This window comes from Pogona vitticeps, chromosome 1 (genome assembly GCF_051106095.1).
Source record: "Pogona vitticeps strain Pit_001003342236 chromosome 1, PviZW2.1, whole genome shotgun sequence".
In the NCBI taxonomy this organism is placed as follows: domain Eukaryota; kingdom Metazoa; phylum Chordata; class Lepidosauria; order Squamata; family Agamidae; genus Pogona; species Pogona vitticeps.
Genome location: NC_135783.1, coordinates 88299532 through 88319527, shown reverse-complemented (window position 1 = coordinate 88319527; position 19996 = coordinate 88299532). Strand labels below are relative to the sequence as shown.

Below are 19996 nucleotides of genomic sequence, written 5' to 3'. Positions count from 1 at the left end.
TTTGGAAACAGAATACCAACAAAAGAATAATAGTATTCCTCCTCACAGCCTTCTACCTAATACATGTGGGGTAAATGCATGATGTGAACATCTTGTCCAGCATATCTCTCCTTGCCTTGCTGCAGAATAAAAGTGAAACTGTCAGGAAAAGAAACACAAATAATATAGTGGAATGAAAAAGTTGGTATAGAACATAAGGGGGGGAGTGCACTTCTGTTTTTAGAAGCTATGAAAAGTCTTGTACAAAATGCTAGTAAACAACCTCAGAAATATCTTGATCCTCACAAAATTGAAAACTGATACTCAGTTGAGGGGCTTTGTTACAAAGATATCCCTGGAATGAATTTGGGAGAGAGAAAAATAACAACAATCTCTTTTACAATATCCACTAGTTCACCAGAAAACTCCATTTAGAGGTTTGCAGTGCTCTGTACTGTCAAAACAGAAGCCATCCATTAAGAAGATACTCTGATGCATCAGGTTACTATTAAAGGAATACTCTCAAAACTGTAAAGAGGGATGATGCTAAATGAGATGTACTTGTTATATCTCTTGTTCTTCTTAGTTCAAGTTGTCCCAACTCAACAAGATTCATCAATGAGGAATTTCTAGGCCCTACAAGATTATTCCCGTTCAAAAAAAGCAAAACAAGGAGCACTGCTTTGTCTTTGTCCTTGTCTTCAGAATTTGTACAAACTGCCTACGTGCAAAACTAGCATCCAGGACTCCCATTTGTGGTGCACAGTAGGTGTGCAGAGGCACACACACTCATACACATGTAGTGATCATGGAACCACTGTTTAAAAAAAGATGCAAAAACCCGACTCTGATCCAGTTGTCCTCCAAAGTCCAGGCAGCAAAGCAGCAGCTTTCCATGTTTGCATTAGTGACTGATTTGCATTGGTGGCTGAAATCCAGTAGTAAGTTGCAATTAGAGTAGGCCCACAGAATCAGTGAGGATTTGGTGAGTTAATTTTTTTCATAAATTACATTGATTTGGTGGGCACCACCAGCATTCCTATTCTCTTGTTGAGAGTGCCTCAAAATGCCTTACCCTCTCATGGGGCAAGGAGAATAAATTGGCAGTGCTTTGTCCTCCCATGAAAAGACAAGACAAGCTAGGACTAACCCAAATATAATGCTTCCTAGTTAAAATGGAAAGTTTTAAGCACAATAAATTCATTACATTTCCAAGTGCCACAAGACATTCCATTGTAACAGATCAATGTATGTAATGAAGGAATAATAGCTTTTCATCAAAAGAGAACACAAATTAAGCCAAAGGTAAAGCATTCAATCTGGGCTCATCTGTTCTGGGGCCTAAAACAACATCCAAACCAGCAACCATCTCACAAATTGATGATGGAAAAGAATTTTACTGGATTCAGCTACCTTGAGAAAAGTAACATTTTCACATCTCCTTAGACTCATTGTGAAAAGAAATGCACCTTCCTTCAAGACTGCATGCATTTGCAAAACTTATTTTGAGAAACAAAGTGCACATGAAAGAGTGTGCACACTTAAAAATGCAAATACCTGCAATGCACATAATTTTAAAAGATATGCTCAGATCTAGGGGGAAATTGTGAAATTAGGTAAGAAGCGTGAATAAGTACGTGTATTAGGAAAATGAGTAAAACACATGTGTGGGAAGGAAACACAAAATGCATGGGAACCAAATTCTAACAAGGCCATGGAAAAAAGGATGTGAAGAAATACTACCATATCAAAACAGTGATTTTCATATCTCTAAGGAAGCACAGCCCACCACTGGCTGGGATGTTCATCTGTGAAGGGGAAACTTCACTGAAGTCAATCAGAGCTGCACCATCATGCCCATGTGTAGTTTCTGCCCACTTTAGTGGGGCCTCTTATGCAGGAGAATTTCCCAGAGAAATATGTCCTCCAGTTCTGATCTCTACCATGCTACTACCCTCAGCACCACCCCAAATTTGCTATAGTACATCACTTCTCATACATCTCTGTGCTAATTCTGGTCGTGAAATCTACCTTTTGGGGAAGGAGGTGGTTTCTTTGTAGGCTTTTCTTGCTTTGCAGCTTTCTCTTTGGGAGGCACTAGAAAGGAATAAAAATGGCACAATATTTTACTTGAAGGAAGGAAGGAAGGAAGGAAGGAAGGAAGGAAGGAAGGAAGGAAGGAAGGAAGGAAGGAAGGAAGGAAGGAAGGAAGGAAGGAAGGAAGGAAGGAAGGAAGGAAGGAAGGAAGGAAGGAAGGAAGGAAGGAAGGAAGAAAGAAAGAAAGAAAGAAAGAAAGAAAGAAAGAAAGAAAGAAAGAAAGAAAGAAAGAAAGAAAGAAAGAAAGAAAGAAAGCTATATCAGCAGGGATAGGGAGGGGGAAGAGAAACAATTAGAAGCAGATTTTAAACAGAAAATTTTGGTGCCAACAACCAGCAACCAACCGCTTCCTCAAGATGCCAACAGTTTTATTTATGCTGGCAATCTTGCACTTCCTGCTCAGTCAGAGAGCTTCCAGATGATAGATCTTTTAACAAATGCATTAGAAGACACATATTATAATAGAAAATTATTTCATACATTTATTAATTTTACTATGGTGCTTCTGAGAGAAAGAACAGAAACTGAAAGAGTTAGACATTAAAGAAAATGCACATTTTCTGCAATAGATCTATGTCCCTTCAAAAAGTGGACTTTCCACACAGACCTATGCCATAGCATTCAGACTTACAAATTAACCTCAGGCTTATCATCCAGTGACCAACTGCAAAAGAAAACAAACTAAATACAAGAAAAGTAAGTGGGGAAAATCACACAATATGACTGTGACGATCGCCCACATCAGTGGTCTCCAACCTTGGGCCTCCAGATGTTCTTGAACTTCAACTCCCAGAAATCCTGGCCAGCCAAGGTGGTGGTGAAGTCTTCTGGGAGTGGTAGTCCAAGAACATCTGGAGGCCCAAGGTTGGGGACCACTGGCCTACGTCACTCATGCCATTCATATTCATGAGCTGATTTGCATGAGCCTATGAGAGGACTGGAGAGGTGGAGTCAGCAGCTACATGAGGTTTAGCGGGAGAAGGTGGAGTCAGATAGGGTTGGTTAGTCAGAGAAAGAGGGAACAGATACTGAGAGATAGAGCTGGTTAGGAAAAATAGGTAGGCGGTAATGATATAGCAAGAGAAAAGAAGTACGTACTGAGATAACTGTTGATGATTTGCTTGTGTATAATGTGTATTTGAGAAACCTCTGTTATTATTCAATCTGCTTCACTTCAATAAATAAGTTCTGTTTCTGTTCACAAGTCAAGTGTTCAAACATCATTTATATTGTGGATTGAGGTAATCCACTGGTGGCAACAAGAAGAGTGTGATGTGAGCCTTTGTGAGGGAAAGACAAGCAGGGGCAATGAGGGCGAACGCCACAATGACAAACAAATGTCTTTCACTACTGGAGGAGTACTTGTGCAGAACATATGATAAACATGTTTACTTCCACTGGGAACCATCAGGATCCACTGGGAATCATGTCAGACTCCCACAAGTCTGTCTCAAAATAGATACATATGTATGACTCATGCATACATAGAGTTGCTATGCTTATGATACCACAGCCAGCCAACAGCCAGAATTACAGGGATCTAAATCCTACCAATCAGTTGTTCAAGAAAAGTAATGGACTCAATCTAACCTACTTCTCTTTCTCTTCCAACCAACTCATTAGTAGGACATAAACATTAAAAACTACCTGTGCTTAGCCGTACAGTTCACTCACTCTTTTTGATTACAACCTCAGATTATTTTTGGCAACTTTTTCTGCTTGGATTCAAAGAAGTAATTAAATGGAATTCCTTATCTTTTCAGAAAACTAACTAACTAACTAACTAACTAACTAACTAACTAACTAACTAACTAACTAACTAACTAACTAACTAACTAAATAAATAAATAAATAAATAAATAAATAAATAAATAAATAAATAAATAAATAAATAAATAAATAAATAAATAAATACGGCCACACACACAATTTGCAATCTTTTTAAAGCCTGCTTTATTAGCTAAGGTCGTTCCAGACAATAGTAGCTTTGTCAATCAATGCTTCCGTTCCCTACAGGGTGTGAACCTTAATCTCAGCTGGCCGGAGCAAATACTGAAACATGATTATGCTGCAAGAAAACTTTAAATTCAATATACTACAATGAAAAATGACCATAAGTGCTTCTGCAAATACCGTATGTCCACTTGCCTTAAGCAAGCCATTTTCTTTGCAGGCAAGTACAATATAATTAGTTTTTTTATTATCATCCATCAACCTTGGAAGCAGTGCACAATTGGATTTTGTGCCTGGGACAGTAATGTTGTTTTCATTGCAATTTCATGGAGGAATCATAATGGATAAGACCCAATCTTGCCTTTACTCTGACAGGAGTAAAGGGGATTCCCTTTCAGCCCTACAGGCTCTTGTGCCTTCTAGTCTTCTATTGAGGATTGGGATCCCCCAGAGCATATTTAAGGGGAGAATCCAGGGTAGAGGACACAATGGGAAATTTCACCCATGTAGGCTGAAGTCCATTTACGAAAAATTGGATACAGTTCAAAATGGATATGCAACTGTAATTTCTGTTGAACCAATTAATGTAATAATAAATATTACAGATAATTATTTGTTGCTAGTGTTGTACCAAAAAAAGCCACTCACATTTTCTTCAGTAATTTTTATTCAGTTTGGTAGACAACAAATTCTTCTTGAAAAGAATTCCAAAGGAAGAACAAAATTCAGAGAAAAAATTATGGGTGAGATTCAGGATGCTTGGCATCACCTTACTTAATAGATAACTGTGAAGTGTGTGTGATTGTCCTGTCTTTCATTTTATAAGCATCTCTGGGGCAGTGAGAGGTAAAGAGTGGAGGAGACCAAATGGAACACACTCACCCATCATCCAAGAGGGCATTTGCATAATGGTCTATGTATTACTGAGTGCGAGAGTGGTGTTGTGGAATGAATGTTGAACCCTGGAAAGCCGGAAACCTGGGTTTATACCTCTGCTTATCTATGAAAACTCACTGGGGATAGCAATGGTAAACCATTCCTGAACATCTCACATATCTCAACAAACAAACAAACAAACAACCATTAGTGGTTGTTCTGGATTTTTCGGGCTCTTTGGCCATGTTCTTCCTAATGTTTCACCAGTCTCTGCATCTTCAGAGGACAGCAACCTGTGCTCTCACATATAAAAAACCATAAGGTTTTTTTGAAAGTGACTTGAAAATGCATCATGATAACACATATTATTATGTGGTCCTTAACACATGTTATGATGTGGTTTATCATCCACCCTATGAACCACTGTCAATTTGTTATGTGATATTTTGATCTGAAGTAGAGATGGGGGTATTCGTATTCGTATGCGAATAACCCCGCACAGGTGGAGATAACAAGGGTCTGGCCCCATGGGGCCAGATGGTCCACTCACCAATGTGCTAATGCCAGGGGGTCCGTACTGCTGTCCTATCACTCGGGAGATCGCGATCACCAAGCTACTCTTTGATCTGGCAGAGAGGCTTGTTGTCCCACCTCCTGCCGGGAGTGGCTCGACGATCGCGATCTCCGGAGTGATGGAACAGCAGCGCGGAGCCTGAAGCATTAGCGCATCAGTGAGTGGACCTCATTATCTCCACCTGTGTGGGGGTATTCATATTTGTATACGAATACCCCTATCTGTAATCTGAAGTCATCCTGCTAGAATCCTGTTACAGATAACATTCTTTTTTCCTGGAAGTCTTCATCAGAATCATGGGAGGAACATTACAATTCTTTTCATTTTCCATATGGAGATTTTTTTACATGGAAGAAATATTTCTGTTCTGCCATAATTTGCAATCCATTCCATGCCCATTGCTGACACATTGTGTCTTTTGTCAATAATACTTTTGCTTTATGGACTTCAAATACATCAGTTTCATGTTCTAATATAGGCATGTGCAATTTATATGCTCTGAAATGACTAATGCTATGCATATGCATTGAAAACCTGTTATTTGTTATTCAGATCCCAAAAGAATAAAGTACTTAACATTTAGCACAACATTATCTACAAACAATTCAGTAATCAGTAAATTAATTGGTCTTTTTCTCTCTCCTGCCTCTGCTGCAACCACACTGGTTCATTATCTTATTTAATTAAAGCTAATGTTCTATTTTTTTCCTTCACCTCACTGCTCTTCCCAAAATCTCAAAAGCCTGAAGCTGATCAGATAAAGTTTTAAGTTTTGCACATATGCATTTTCTAGTCTTAGAATAGTAGTGCTCAGTATCTATCTCTCTGAAGCTGAAAGCAAGAAGTACAGAACCCCAAAGCTTCCAGTGTTTTGACCAAGTCCCAGAAGGCTCAGTTAGTACACTTAAGGGTAAAGGACAATGGGAACTGTAGTCCAAATGTCTCAAAACCTAATCATTCTCCACCTTCTTTATTAAAGTAGCATTGTGTCCTAATCCCTATCTGGAACAGTGAAGATATCCCTGGACACTGTCCCAAGAAAAAGCATTCATATCAGCAGAGACTTGAAAGTGAGCTTCCAGTGTATTTCCAGCTCCTCACTATAGTGTTTCTGTTAAGGAGCCCTGTGAAGGCCCTTTGGGGCTTGTACGCTGAAATGAGTCCAAAAGTAACTGGTTCCATTGTTGTACTGCTCTAACAGTTCCTGATATTCAGCCTAAAACTGGTTTCCTACAACTTGAACCTGTTATTATGTGTCCCGCACTCTGGGATGGTCAAGAACAAGATTGCTCCTCCTCTGTATAACTATATTTCAAGTATGTTGGATATTAACAGTCCATGATCAATAGCACATTCTGCTCCTAGTCTTCACAGGGAGAATACAACTTCTCCATCTATTGCTCCCAATTACTTAGCCTATTTGATTTATATATTCTAGTCCAAAATACAATTTAAATATTACTGATGAATTTAAAATCTACATAAAACAGGTTTGCATTACAAAACTCAGTTGACCATGAACCAGGGGAACTGTGGATTGAAACCAGAGATATTATTATGGAAGAATGGAAAGAGACAATCTGTGTAGTAAATAGGAGGAAAAAACATGGATGGATGATGGATGAAATACTTAAAATTATTGAGGCCAGGCAAGGAGCAAAAAGAAGTGACAGAAATAAGGTCTGAATCCTGAATGCAACTTTCAAGTGACTATCATATAGAAAAAAAGATAACTAATACAATGGTCAGTGCAAAGAAATAGGGAACAACAGAAGGGGGAAAACAACAGATGTCTTCCAGAAGATCCAAGAAATCAAAAGAAATTTAAGCCTAGATTAGGAATGTTGAAAGACTAACAGGGAAGAACACTATCTGACAGGGAAAAATAAAGAAAATGTAGAAACAGTATACTGAAGAGCTATACAGAATAAATAAAAGGATAACTGATTCCCTTAAAGATTAATCTCATGTTGAAGAACCTGCAATTCTAGAAAGGGATGTAAAAGCTGCTCTGAAAGCACTGGGAAGAATTAAATAACCAGGGGTGGATGGGCTACCGATAGAAATATTCCAAGCTACAGACACTGAATCTGTCAAAATCCTAATTAAAATATGCCAAAAAATATGGAAAACAAAACAATGGCTCACAAATGGGGAACACTCAATACATTCCAATCCCCAAGAAAGGAGACAAAAAGGAGTGCTAGACTGTCAGTCTAATTTCACATGTGAGCAAAGTAATGTTCAAGGTGTTGCAACAAAGAATTTTACCTTATATGGAGTGAGAAATGCCTGAAGTTCAAGCTGGGTTTCGAAAAGGAAGAGGCACTTGAGATCATATTGCAAATATCCACTGGTTTATGGAAAACACCAACTTCAGAAGATCAGCTTATGCCTTATAGCCTAGAGCACAGCATTTGACTGTGTGAATCATGAGAAGCTATGGTTTGTTCTGAAATAAATAAGTGTGTCCTGGTGTATAACCTGTATTGTGGATGAGAAGCTAGTGTTAGGACAGAATATGGAGAGACAGGATGCTGGTACCCTCGTTGGACAGGTTTAAGCAAGCATCGAAAACTTGGCTCTTCCATCAGGCTTTCCCTGAGCATTAAGTTGCTGATATCTCTGCTACCCTTTTATCATCCTTTTTGCCATCCTTTCATCATCCTTTCTACCATCTTTATAGCCATCTGTTTTAATTTATCCTACTAGTCATTGTATCTGTTGAATGTTTGTATTATTTTATTCTTATTATGTTTCAATATTGTGTTGTTTGTCTTGTTATTGTTAGCCACCCAGAGTGACCTGGCTGCCAGATGGTATGGGGTATAAACCTAATAAACAAACAAACAAATATAGGCAAAGGTGGCAAACAAGGGTGCATTTTATCTCTCTGTCTCTTCAGTCGATATGCAGAACAGATTGTATGGAAAATCAGGCTAGATTCAGATGAAGGAAGAAACAATACCTCTTCTGTATATGTGGGGAATTCCAGTATTTTATATTTTGATGGTTGTTTTAGGTTTTTCAGGCTGTTTGACTTTATTCTTAAGGTTTTTCTTCCGGCAGTCTCTGGCATCTTCAGAGGACGGGAGTCAGAACTCTAGAGCACAGACAGAGTCCTGACTCCAGTCCTCTGAAGATGCCGGCCACAGAGAGTGGTGAGACATTAGGAAGAAAAACAACACAGCCAAAGAGCCCAAAAAACCTACAACAATCATAGGATCCCAGCCATGAAAACCTTTGAGAATACTTTTCCATGTTCTTTTCTTTTATCTTCTTTTATTATTTTGATAGTCCTGTTTCACTTTCAGTTTGATCAATACAGGATCACTCAAGAAGAAGAAGAAGAAGCTCTGTCACCAACATATAAGAAGATTCATTTTGTGGCTTACTTTGTAAGTGGCTTACTCTGTAAGTGAATCAAGGAAGCTGTGAGCTGCAATCTCATCGTCACTTGCAAGAGTTTGCAGACATTCACTTTGGGTGCAGGAAAATGAAAGAAGCTCTCCAAATTATCACTATTGTTTTGTTTCAGTCTGTTAGGCAAGAGATGGCCTAAAGATGTGATCTACAATGGAAACTATCACCTCTATCAAACAAGAAACAAAGGATGAAAGTCCACCACTTTCCAATTAAATAAATCCAATTAGCATGTGTAAAGTCTCAAATTTTACCATTAAAAATTATATCCAGGCTTGTAAATCTATATAAAGGTAATGAGGTAAAAGAAATCTGCATATAATTGGACAGATGTCAGGAGCATTCATTCATATGGCTGTATATATGTCCCCTAATTTTCTCACATAACTGTGCACCAAAAATATAGCAAGGAATTTCCAGCTGACTGCAGCTAGTTCAGTATCTTTTGTCAGCACTTCCAGAACCCACATTTTCCCAAACCACCTATAAGAGCCAAAGATGGCTTATTGTCTTTGATAAATTTCTTGCCTACTAGCTTACTTCAATTTCATCCTTTTTGCCAAACTTCTCACTGGAGCTATGGCTGAAGGACAGGAGTGTGTATTGACACAGATGAATTTTAAATCCCAAACTGAATTTTCAAATCCCAAACCACAGATCAGAACTGCTCCAAAAAAAGAGAGGAAATTCCTCTGTACTCAACCAAATCCAAATTAGGGCATCCCTGAAGATTAATTATCAGTTTGGATCTGGAAAGAAATACTGTATGTCAGTTCTTCTGCCTTTCTTATGGACATCATTAAGACACATTCCATTTCATACATACATTGCCATTTGCAGTCAGTTCTGGTTTGGGAGGAAAAAGGTGGTTGCAGCCTGCAAGAATCTATAGGGGTGTGAAAAAAAGGAAAACTGATGGACACTGCAGTTCTCCACCCCATGTTACATCATGGAAACCAATGTTAACACAGAGAGAAGGCAAGACAGAGGAAGACAACTGTGGTTTGCATACTATGCCCTAAGAAGCCCAGACTATGCTTTAACTTTTAAACTGTGGTTAAGGAATGGTTTGGTCTAATATCTGAACTGAGTCATAAACTCTATTCAAGTGTTCAGGGGGAAGGGTGAACTGGAGATGAAGAGAAGAAGAGTTCTAGTTCTGCTCCCTTGCTGGGTGTTGTCCTTGTGTAGAGAGCAGAACACAATCTCAAAAGTACTGTGTCCTGCTCTCTATGCCAGTGGTCCCCAAATTTGGGCCTACAGATGTTCTTGGACTTCAACTCCCAGAAATCCTGGCCAGCAAAAGTGGTGGTGAAGGCTTCTGGGAGTTGTAGTCCAAGAACATCTGGAGGCCCAAGGTTGGGGACCACTTGTTGTTTAGTCGTTAAGCCATGTCCGACTCTTCATTACCCCATGGACCAGAGCATGCCAGGCCCTCCTGTCTTCCACTGCCTCCCGAAGTTGTGTCAAATTCATGTTGGTAGCTTTGATGACACTGTCCAACTATCTTGTCCTCTGATGTCTCTTTCTCCTCTTGCCTTCACACTTTTCTAACATCGGGGTCTTTTCCAAGGAGTCTTCTCTTCTCATGAGATGGCCAAAGTATTGGAGCTTCAGCTTCAGGATCTGTCCTTCCAGTGAGCACTCAGGGTGGATTTCCTTCAAAATGGATAGGTTTGTTCTCTTTCTAGTCCAGGGGACTCTCAAGAGCCTCCTCCAGCAACACAATTCAAAAGCATCAGTGGGGGCCACTGCTCTAAGCTATATAACTCTCCAGACATACTATAAAGAATCTTTCCCATCCCACAAAGAAGCTCCAGGAGAGAACAACAGAGAAGATCAGTTCTCTCCTCCTCTTCATGCCTTCAGATTAACCCTTTTCTGAATGTCTGAATGGGGCTTTATGCCACACAGGTCCATTTATCATCTCATGACAGAAACAGGAAAGCGCTGATGATTCTTTATAACATAGGGAATTATAAATTACATGTGGGTCTATGTTAAGTAGCACATTTCCATTCTACGAACAAACAAACAAAGAAGCAAACAAACAAACAAACAAGTGGGGTGAGTGGAAATAGTTTCTCCATATCCATGGCCATTATTAGACAAGTCAGAACTTTGAATCAATCTGCATAGAATTCACCAAAGGTGGGAAAAGTTACCTTTTTCTTTCTTTTCTGGCTTTTCAGTTTGTTCTGCTTTTCTTTTCTTCTCTGGCTTTTCTCTCTTTTCAGGTTTTTCATGTCTTTCAGGCTTTTCTTTGTGTACTACTATAAAAAGAAACAGACAAATTTTAGCACAGAATTTAAAATGGCATCCTAACACTGAGGCTGTAAGGAATACTCCTAATATTCTTGCTGTTAATAAAACAGATCAGGCAAAATCCAAAGAAACAAAACAAAACAAACGCATGTGGCATCTTAAAGACTAACTATTATATTTTAATGTAAGCTTTCATGGACATCTCCACTTCATCAGAATGAAAATGTTGAATGAAATATAAGTTTCACATGCAGAACATTCTAATTAATGAAACAGAGTATCTCAAGCCTGACACATCAGGATACCTTGTTGAACACACTGTCATCAACTGAAAAAATTTCACTCTCTCTTTTTAGGTCCTCATTAGTAGAAAAATGTGGATTAAAAAAAAACCTTTAACATTTTGCACAAAAGGCCAAGGTTTTTCTCCCCCCCCCCAAAAAAAAACCTTCCATGAATGTTTAGCAAATGAAGCCCTGAAAAAAAGCTATGTAATTTCTCCCAGTAGGGAGAAACATTTTTAAAACAATTCTTCTGACCTGCAAAGGCAAAATAAGCAAAGATTTATACCCCTACTTAGTCTCTGGTACTGAGAAACAATGGAGTTTTTATTCCTGCTATGGACATTGTTCTCCACTCTTTCTTTTACGCACTATTGAAAGTCACCTTACTGGAAGTCAAGATGAAGGCAAGACAAAAGGTTACTTGATTTTAATGGGATGTGCAGGATTACTGTGCAAGTCCCATTAAAATGGACAGAACAGATGGCAAATGGACCTTTTTAGAATTTTTTTCCATATCTCCTACACCTTTTGTGGTTGACCCATTGTTTCTGTCTCTCCTTTAAAAAAACATTTGAATAAAGTAAAATCTAATTATCTTTGTAATTTTGCACAAACTGTTTTGATGCACAGTGACTTGTAATAACCGTTTTACTGATAGAAACAGCTGCTGATGGCAGTTCTAATTTAAAAATTATAACCACGGCAAGTGAAAAAAAATGTATCGTGCTGCCAGATGTGGGTGTTAGAGTTCCAGTAGAAGCTGGCTGAGGGCCAAAGCAGGCATGATGCCACAGTTATGCTCTTGGGTGAAAGAATACACATATTGAATCCTATCACCCAAGAGCATATTGAAGCGGCAAAGAAGATAGGAGAACAGCTTCCATTGGACCCAACAGAATCTACCGTCTCAGGTTAGCACCACTCCTGGGCACAGGCAAATATTTTTCTTTCTTTCTTTCTTTCTTTCTTTCTTTCTTTCTTTCTTTCTTTCTTTCTTTCTTTCTTTCTTTCTTTCTTCCTTCCTTCCTTCCTGCCTTCCTGCCTTCCTGCCTTCCTGCCTGCCTGCCTGCCTGCCTGCCTGCCTGCCTGCCTGCCTGCCTTCCTGCCTTCCTTCCTTCCTTCCTTCCTTCCTTCCTTCCTTCCTTCCTTCCTTCCTTCCTTCCTTCCTTCCTTTTTCTATGCTGCTGCTCTCTCCAAAAAGACTCCAGACAGTGGACAACACAAAAACAATACATGTAACAATAAATATCCCATATAAATAATAACATGCAATAACACCTAGCAACAAAATTAACAATTTTATCACGTAAAAATCCATGCCATTGGTGGAATAGCAGTTCCTAATGTCTGAAAAAAAAACTCCATCTTATACATCCTTTCCTGAATCCTTGCAGAGATATCATGTCAGGGACTCAGGAAGAGAATTCCAGAGCATGGAGGGCAACACCACAGAAAGGTATTTTTTAAATACACTCAAGCAAGATTGTTTGGTTTTGGTAACTTTAGAAGAGCAGATCCAGATTACTTTAGCTGGCCCAGCAGAGGGTCCAGTAAGCATTGGATCCCAACCTATGTAGGACTTCAAAGGTAATAACCAAAACCTTGAATTGAACCCAGATTATTGTCAGGACTATGGTGTGCTGGAGAAGAGTTAATGTCCACTTTTTGTTTCCTATAGACTCTTATCTGCCTGCTCAGTTCTGTAGCAATTGTCTTAAGAATAAGAGCAGTCATAATAAATGCAGTCATATATGTGTTAGCATGTCTTTTGGAGCTCTGACTCCATTGCCTAAGGTTGTGCTTTCACCTATTCTTAGCTAGGCAACAAGAATACCAGCCCTTTTTATTATTGGCTCCAGTTCTAAAACAGCTAACCTGTCCCATATCTCCTGATCAGTTACCAAAAATATATTATTTCTTAGCCTAGTTTCATGGTACATCTGACATTAATTTAAAGAGAGAAAGAGAAGATTCTATGAATTATAAAAGGGTTGGCTCCTTTTTCAATTCCGGTTGCCTGAGCAGGAAAGTGGAAAGTAGGTGGGTGGGCTTGTGACATTTGTGGATTCTAATCAGGCTACACTGATGAAAGCATCACACTCCAAACAAGATTGTAGTCAGTGGATTGGACCCAGAATTTGTCTTCAAAAAGTGGAAAGATTCACTTCAAAGAAGTTGACTCTACTCATTTTTCCAGGTACTTTCTCTCCCTTCCACACTGCAAGTCACCCTGTCCTCCTGTTCATCAGGGTCTCGCAGTCCTCTGTGTAGTTTTGTGGGGGTTGTGGGTGCTGGAGACATGATGGAAGACCAGGAAATCTGTTTGCAACAGTCCAGTAGCTCATAACTCAATAAGAATTTTACTCAATAATTGCAAGATATGACAATATAGGTTAAAAAAATTTAAAAAAATCTATATCACTGCTTTTTCATTCCAATGTTTTGCCTTTAAATGAAATAGGCAGTTTTAGGAGGGCCAGGGGGCTCAAATTTTTGCCCCCAGGACTCATGTGTTGCCTTGCCAGCCCTAAAAATGAGCAAAACATATAACAATTCAAAACTGAAAGCTGTTTCTGATTTCATTTTAGTAGGGTTGAGATCTGAGGAAGTGTGGAGGGGGCTGCATCCAACTGCAAAATCACCGCCACCCCAGAGACTTTCTGGAGCAGAAAATGGCTTTTTTGGCTTTTTTAGAACTGGTACTTTTGGGGGCAATAATGCAGGAACTACAAAAACATCCTTGGTGAGCTGTGGCTTGCTCACTCGTTGCATTTCCCTCTTCCTTGCCTTAATAAGAAGTTTATTTTGCCCATTTACTGAGAAAGACTAAAAACCTAGAAGAGAATCAAATACCTTCTGTTTGTTTGGTGGAAAGAAAACACTGAAGAGTGGTCAACATATTCTCAAATGACCTGAATCAATTTCACTCACAGCCTGATTCAGGAAAGCAGTTTAAAATGTCAATATGTGTTTTCATTAACAGATGATCCTGTGCATTTCAGGTGACAATATGGTGGAGGAAAAAAAAAAACACTGTGCTATTTTCTATGTAAACTATTATCAGTAGGTAGGTTTTCCAGAGCATAGCTTTTCAGTAAATGATAAGATTATGTGAACCTGTTTCATCAAGTGAGACAAATACACACAAAACATGCCTGAACAGGATGTGTTGTCCCCCTTTTCAAGGTAAAAGCAAGAAAGTGCTGTTCACTCTCTGTCTTTATTTAACAGTACGCAGGTCATGGCAGGACTTGTGAACTCTTGCTCAAGTTCATCACCTACACTCATAAGAAGCAGGATCAATAAAACATTTTTAGAAATGACCGGAAGTCTAGGAAAGTCTCAGAATCCTCCAGCATCATCATATTATATTGTAAAAACGTGTTTTATCTTCTACCTAAGACCTCAATTTTGCAGTTAACATTAGATTATTTCTACAACAGAAGGCCAAAACAGTGCCCCTACTTGCCTCACCCCACCCCCATGCCAAGGTCCTAATCTGGATTAATCTGAACTGATACCTTCTTCAGTAAATCTAAACTGAAAGGGAAAAAAGTGGCATTTCTAGCATCTTAAAAAGCAGAGATATCACCTTGCCAACAAAAGTCCGAATAGTCAAAGCTATGGTTTTTCCTGTAGTGATGTATGGAAGTGAGAGCTGGACCAAAAAGAAAGCTGACCGCCAAAGAATTGATGCCTTTGAACTGTGGTGCTGGAGGAGGCTCTTGAGAGTCCCCTGGACTGCAAGGAGAACAAACCTATCAATTCTAAAGGAAATCAACCCTGAGTGCTCACTGGAAGGACAGATCCTGAAGCTGAGGCTCCAATACTTTGGCCATCTCATGAGAAGAGAAGATTCCCTGGAAAAGACCCTGATGTTGAGAAAGTGTGAAGGCAAGAGGAGAAGGGGACGACAGAGGATGAGATGGTTGGACAGTGTCACCGAAGCAACCAACATGAATCTGACCCAACTCCAGGAGGCAGTGGAAGATAGGAGGGCCTGGCATGCTCTGGTCCATGGGGTCACGAAGAGTCGGACACAACTAAACAACTAAACGAACGAACAAAGCAGATATCCTTAGATACAGACAGAAGGGTATATTCTGGTACAAAAGTGTGTGTGGCACTTTGCTAGTGCTGAAATCATTCTGTGGTCACACAAATTCAACCACCTGGGCACCCACATATCAAGGTTTTTATCACCCCATTCTCTCTTACCTTTATAGACTTCTTTTTTCACAGGTTTTTCTAGTTCCTCTGATTTTTCAGGTTTTTTAGGTTTTTCGGCTTTCTCTGGTTTTTCGGCTTTCTCTGGTTTTTCAGGCTTTTCTTTGTGACTTACTACAAAGAATAAGAGCAATATATTCCTGTCACTTAAATATATTAAGATGACCCAAGGCAGGCTGCAACAAAAGTTTGTGCCACTGATGTTCTATTTTCTTTTCTTTTTAAAGTCATATCTGTTAAATTAATAACTTGAAATGTGGCATCCAGTAGTCTACTTGATGAAATTTAGAACTGTGACCAATTTCAACATGCACCAGCAAAAGTTGTGCCATATAAAGCAAGTCTATAATGGCCCAAAATGGAAAACAATTACACCTTTTGGTCAATTTTTTTGGGAAAGTCATATCATTTATATATTTTTTGACAAATTTGGATGACAATTACTGATATATAGTACATAGGCTTGAAGAAGAACATATTTTCTGACTTTCTGAGCAGCATTTAAAAAATATTAAGGAACTTCTTTTTCATTAAAGACTACAGGAGGAATGGCTGGCAAAATGATGTCCTGCATTCTTGCCTTGATTCTGAAGCTAGCATGTTATGAGAACTTCAGCATTTTCAGAGGGAATCTGGTGCATCTTACACGCAAAGCCCATTGCTTCAGTTATGGAGTGTAAAATCACTTGATCAGACTAACTACTTAGACTGGTGTTGGAGTGCTTCAATTGCACATAAATCCTTATGCCATGAAGCACCAAGTACTGTAAATGTTTCTTTAAAGCACCCCATGCCATCTCAACCTTGAAGCTAGAGACAGTGTGGTGGGATTCACTCCTGCCTCTCCTTCCATGTCTTTACTAAACACATGATGCACAAAACACAAGCCTAACCTATTTTCCATCTTCTAATTTTTCATATTCCTGAAGTAAGCTGGTTTCTTAACCCAGTGTGGGAAACTACTTTTAGCCCATCAAGAGAGCAATTTGTGTGTTCTTAGCAATAATGCATTGCCTGCCAGCTGAAGGTTTTTCTTCTCCAGTTTTGGAAGTTAGTTCATCTGCAAGAAGATGAATTAGCAATGTTGTGTTCCTTTAGCATGCATGTATATTCAAGAGAAACTGCATTTTTAAACATTGCTCGCTCATGGCCTGATTTTGTGTATGAAAATAACACCCACAGACAGCTGCTAGCACACACTGCTGCTATCCATTTCTACATTAAAGATCCTTAAGATATAGAGAAACTATGTAGGAAAATGTTCTCATAATCATCAGAGGCAACCAAAAGACCAAGATTTGCAGCTTTACAGGCAAAGACTTTTTTTTCCCTCTTAAAGTTTAGCAATATTCATTGTTCCAAGAGGATGAGTTAATTCTTCACAGCAAATACAGATAGGGAAACCACACTGTGTCCTCAGCCTCTCCTCTTTTCCATGAATTGCTAACAAAATGGGAGTGGGAAATGGGCCTGTGACTGGCTAGGTATTGTTGTCGCTACTAGGATGAATACTGCGGTAGGAGAATAAAACATATCCATGTTCCTTCTAGCTCCTCATTAGCACTAATGGTAACCTTAATGTCCTCACAATACCTTAAATAATAATATTAGAAAGGTGGGGATGCCACTAAATTTTGTACTCAACCACACCCCAAAATTAGCCCCTATCGCCCCCCAAAATGCAAATGAGTGGAGATCAGTTTGTTCCTTTCATTTGATTGTCATGCCTTCAAATTTGGATAGAACTTGCTGTTCCATGCCATCACGTTACCTCTAATTTACAGCAGCCCTATGAATGAGCAAACTTTAAAGAGATGGGGGATCCTGAACGAATGGACCAGCGCTAACAGGAAGAGGAATTTCGCATCTCCACATTTCAGAATGTGACGGAGGGGGCATTGCAAGGGAATACAGAAACAGGGAAGTGAGGGAAATGCAAAGCAATTGTCACTATTTCTGGAGATATAATGGTGATGGGAGAGCTACTTTTTTAAAAAAAATATATTTTTTAAAAAGCCATTGGTGTTAGAATTCCTCACTGTCAAAATACTTTGAATAATTTTATCCCTTCACTGCTAGTAGCCAGCTAAGTGCCTTCTCAATTCGGCATCCACAAATTGGGTGGTGAATTTCAGCAGAGCATTGGGGTTCATCTGCTACTCCTAGTTACTCAATATAAGGAGATCATTTCACATGTGATTCCGCCCAAATGAGCATGGGCCATGGAAGATACTATACTTTCCGTCCCATTTAAGGCACCATATGATATAGTGTGCTTGGATGAGGATAATGGCTGGTATTTTATGGTCTATTATTTCAGATGATGCTTCTAAAAAGGATTACACCATTTTAAAAGAAAACCCTATAAAATGTGATGAAATCCAATGTAATAATCTAATTTCAAATACCAAGAATAACAACACCTATAAGGACAGAGTTAAACAAAGGAATGACTTCATTTCTCTTACAGTCATACTTAAAAGCTAACATGACTTGTAAATTTTCAGTGTCACCAAACAAGATATGTCAACATTTTTATTTGGCCTATTTTGTCAGAACCTGTCATAGCCAGATAAGCCTATAGCCTTAAGCCAGAGCTTTTTCTTGTCCATATGAGAAAATGGTGGTCATTTTCTCCTACAATCTGAGATTAGCATATTGTGCTGAAACTAGGATGCCAAGACTCATAGGTCAGGGTTGGCAACCTAATTAGCTTAGCACATTCACTCATTGTATGTTTGGTGGTAGAAATACATATTTCTTTATCATGCAAGTACATTTTAAACTTATCCTCATTCCTCTCTATTTAGCCTGCTGATTTATTGAGGCAAAGAGTCTTTTAGGCTGCATGTTATCACCCCTCAGCACGTAGACACATTTAATAAGGAATCTGTAACTGTACATGATATTATATGGTATACTTTGTGCAATGAATGCTTTTGAAATCACTGTATTAAGTCCTTCACCTAGTCTGTATTTTGCTTTGGTTTGATGCATGATTGATTTTAAGCCAACCTGATATTTTCATTCTTATTTTTATTTTTCATAGCATGATTTTTCCCCTCACTTCACTATGCAGCTTTGCATTATAATCACTTATATATATGTTAGAATATGCAAAGAAGTTCTTTCTTTTTCTGGAAATGAGATGCCAGCTAAAGAGTAAAATTCCTCACATTCCTATATTTATTAGTATCAAAAAGGCCAGGCTATGATAAACACTGAAAACCTGAAGGGAACTCTGGAACACCTCAGACTTAATAGGCTCAAGAAAAGGAACAGCCAAATTAAAAGTAGAGTCTCAAAAAAGCCCAGGAACAGAAGGTTGGTTAGAGAAGGTGGTTTTGACAGGAAATAAGGGATATAAAGAGGGAGGAGCTGCAGGAGGAGTGGCAGTAGATTGCTGGGCAGAAGCAGAGGATGAAGGGGAAGAGAGCAGAGAAGAGATAATAAAAGAAGACCCCTGGACAGGGGAGAGGGTTTCTCTGTAAATCCTAAAGAAAGTGGATGAGGAAGAGTGGTAGAAGAAAAAGGTACAGAAGCACCCTATTGGGGTGAGACAGCAGAAAGGGAAAAGAGGAGGAAGGAGCGAGAGTATTTTGAAGGAGAAGCCCACAATTGAGAGATCTGAAAATGCCTATCTTCTCCTGGAATCCAGGAATCCAGGAATGAGACAACTCCCCTCCAAACCTCACAAGAACCTGGACAAGAAAGTCTGGGAACCTGCTAGATGGGTATTCCATTATTGAATGTAGATTTTGAGCCAAAAAAAACAACAACACCCAATTTATGGGACTGATAATTTATTGCTGTTTCCAAATTATGTTAACCTTCAGGAGAGAAACTTCAGAGACTGTTGATAATGGACCTTCTACACCAAGAGCAAAGATCTTGAAAGAAAACAGTTACTCAAGTTCCAGTGTTCTTCAGTAAACGACTTAAAAACTGAATCTGATTCTGATGCCTCAATTGATGAGACTCAGTTGAAGGAGAGAGTGGATTTGCCATATCCTCACAGGACTGTTGACGGGCTTTTTCGAAAAGCTACATGTGGTTTGCCATAATTCATTTATTTCAGTTGGTTCAAGATTGAAATTGGTTCACACTGAGGAGCTGTACATTCCTTGGGAAGCATATAAGCCACTTTTAAAAAACATACTTCTGCCTGTCATGAGCAGGATTAGGAGGTGTTGAAGACAAGCATCTGGTATTTCTGAACTACCTTACGCTAAGGGGGGTTCCTTGAAGGGTTCTGGTAAACAGGGAGACAGCTCCCAAACCCATCCAATTCTTTCCTCACTGTCCTTGACTTCAAATC

At 39.1% G+C, this 19996-nt stretch overlaps 1 protein-coding gene across 47 annotated transcripts in view; it reads right to left on the bottom strand.

Annotated features, from left to right (window-relative positions):
• The window catches only part of TRDN (triadin), a 194911-nt gene that overhangs the window by 107188 nt on the left and 67727 nt on the right, over window positions 1-19996 (bottom strand). For 25 of the 47 annotated variants that reach the window (XM_078383395.1, XM_078383409.1, XM_078383424.1 and 22 more), the window contains 3 exons: window positions 15670-15792; window positions 11068-11175; window positions 2011-2076 (listed from right to left, as the gene is read on the bottom strand). In XM_078383395.1, the coding sequence (XP_078239521.1) occupies window positions 2011-2076; window positions 11068-11175; window positions 15670-15792 (297 nt within the window). The remainder of the gene's footprint in view (window positions 1-2010; window positions 2077-11067; window positions 11176-15669; window positions 15793-19996) is intronic. The other 22 variants (XM_078383396.1, XM_078383411.1, XM_078383410.1 and 19 more) reach the window with 1 other exon arrangement.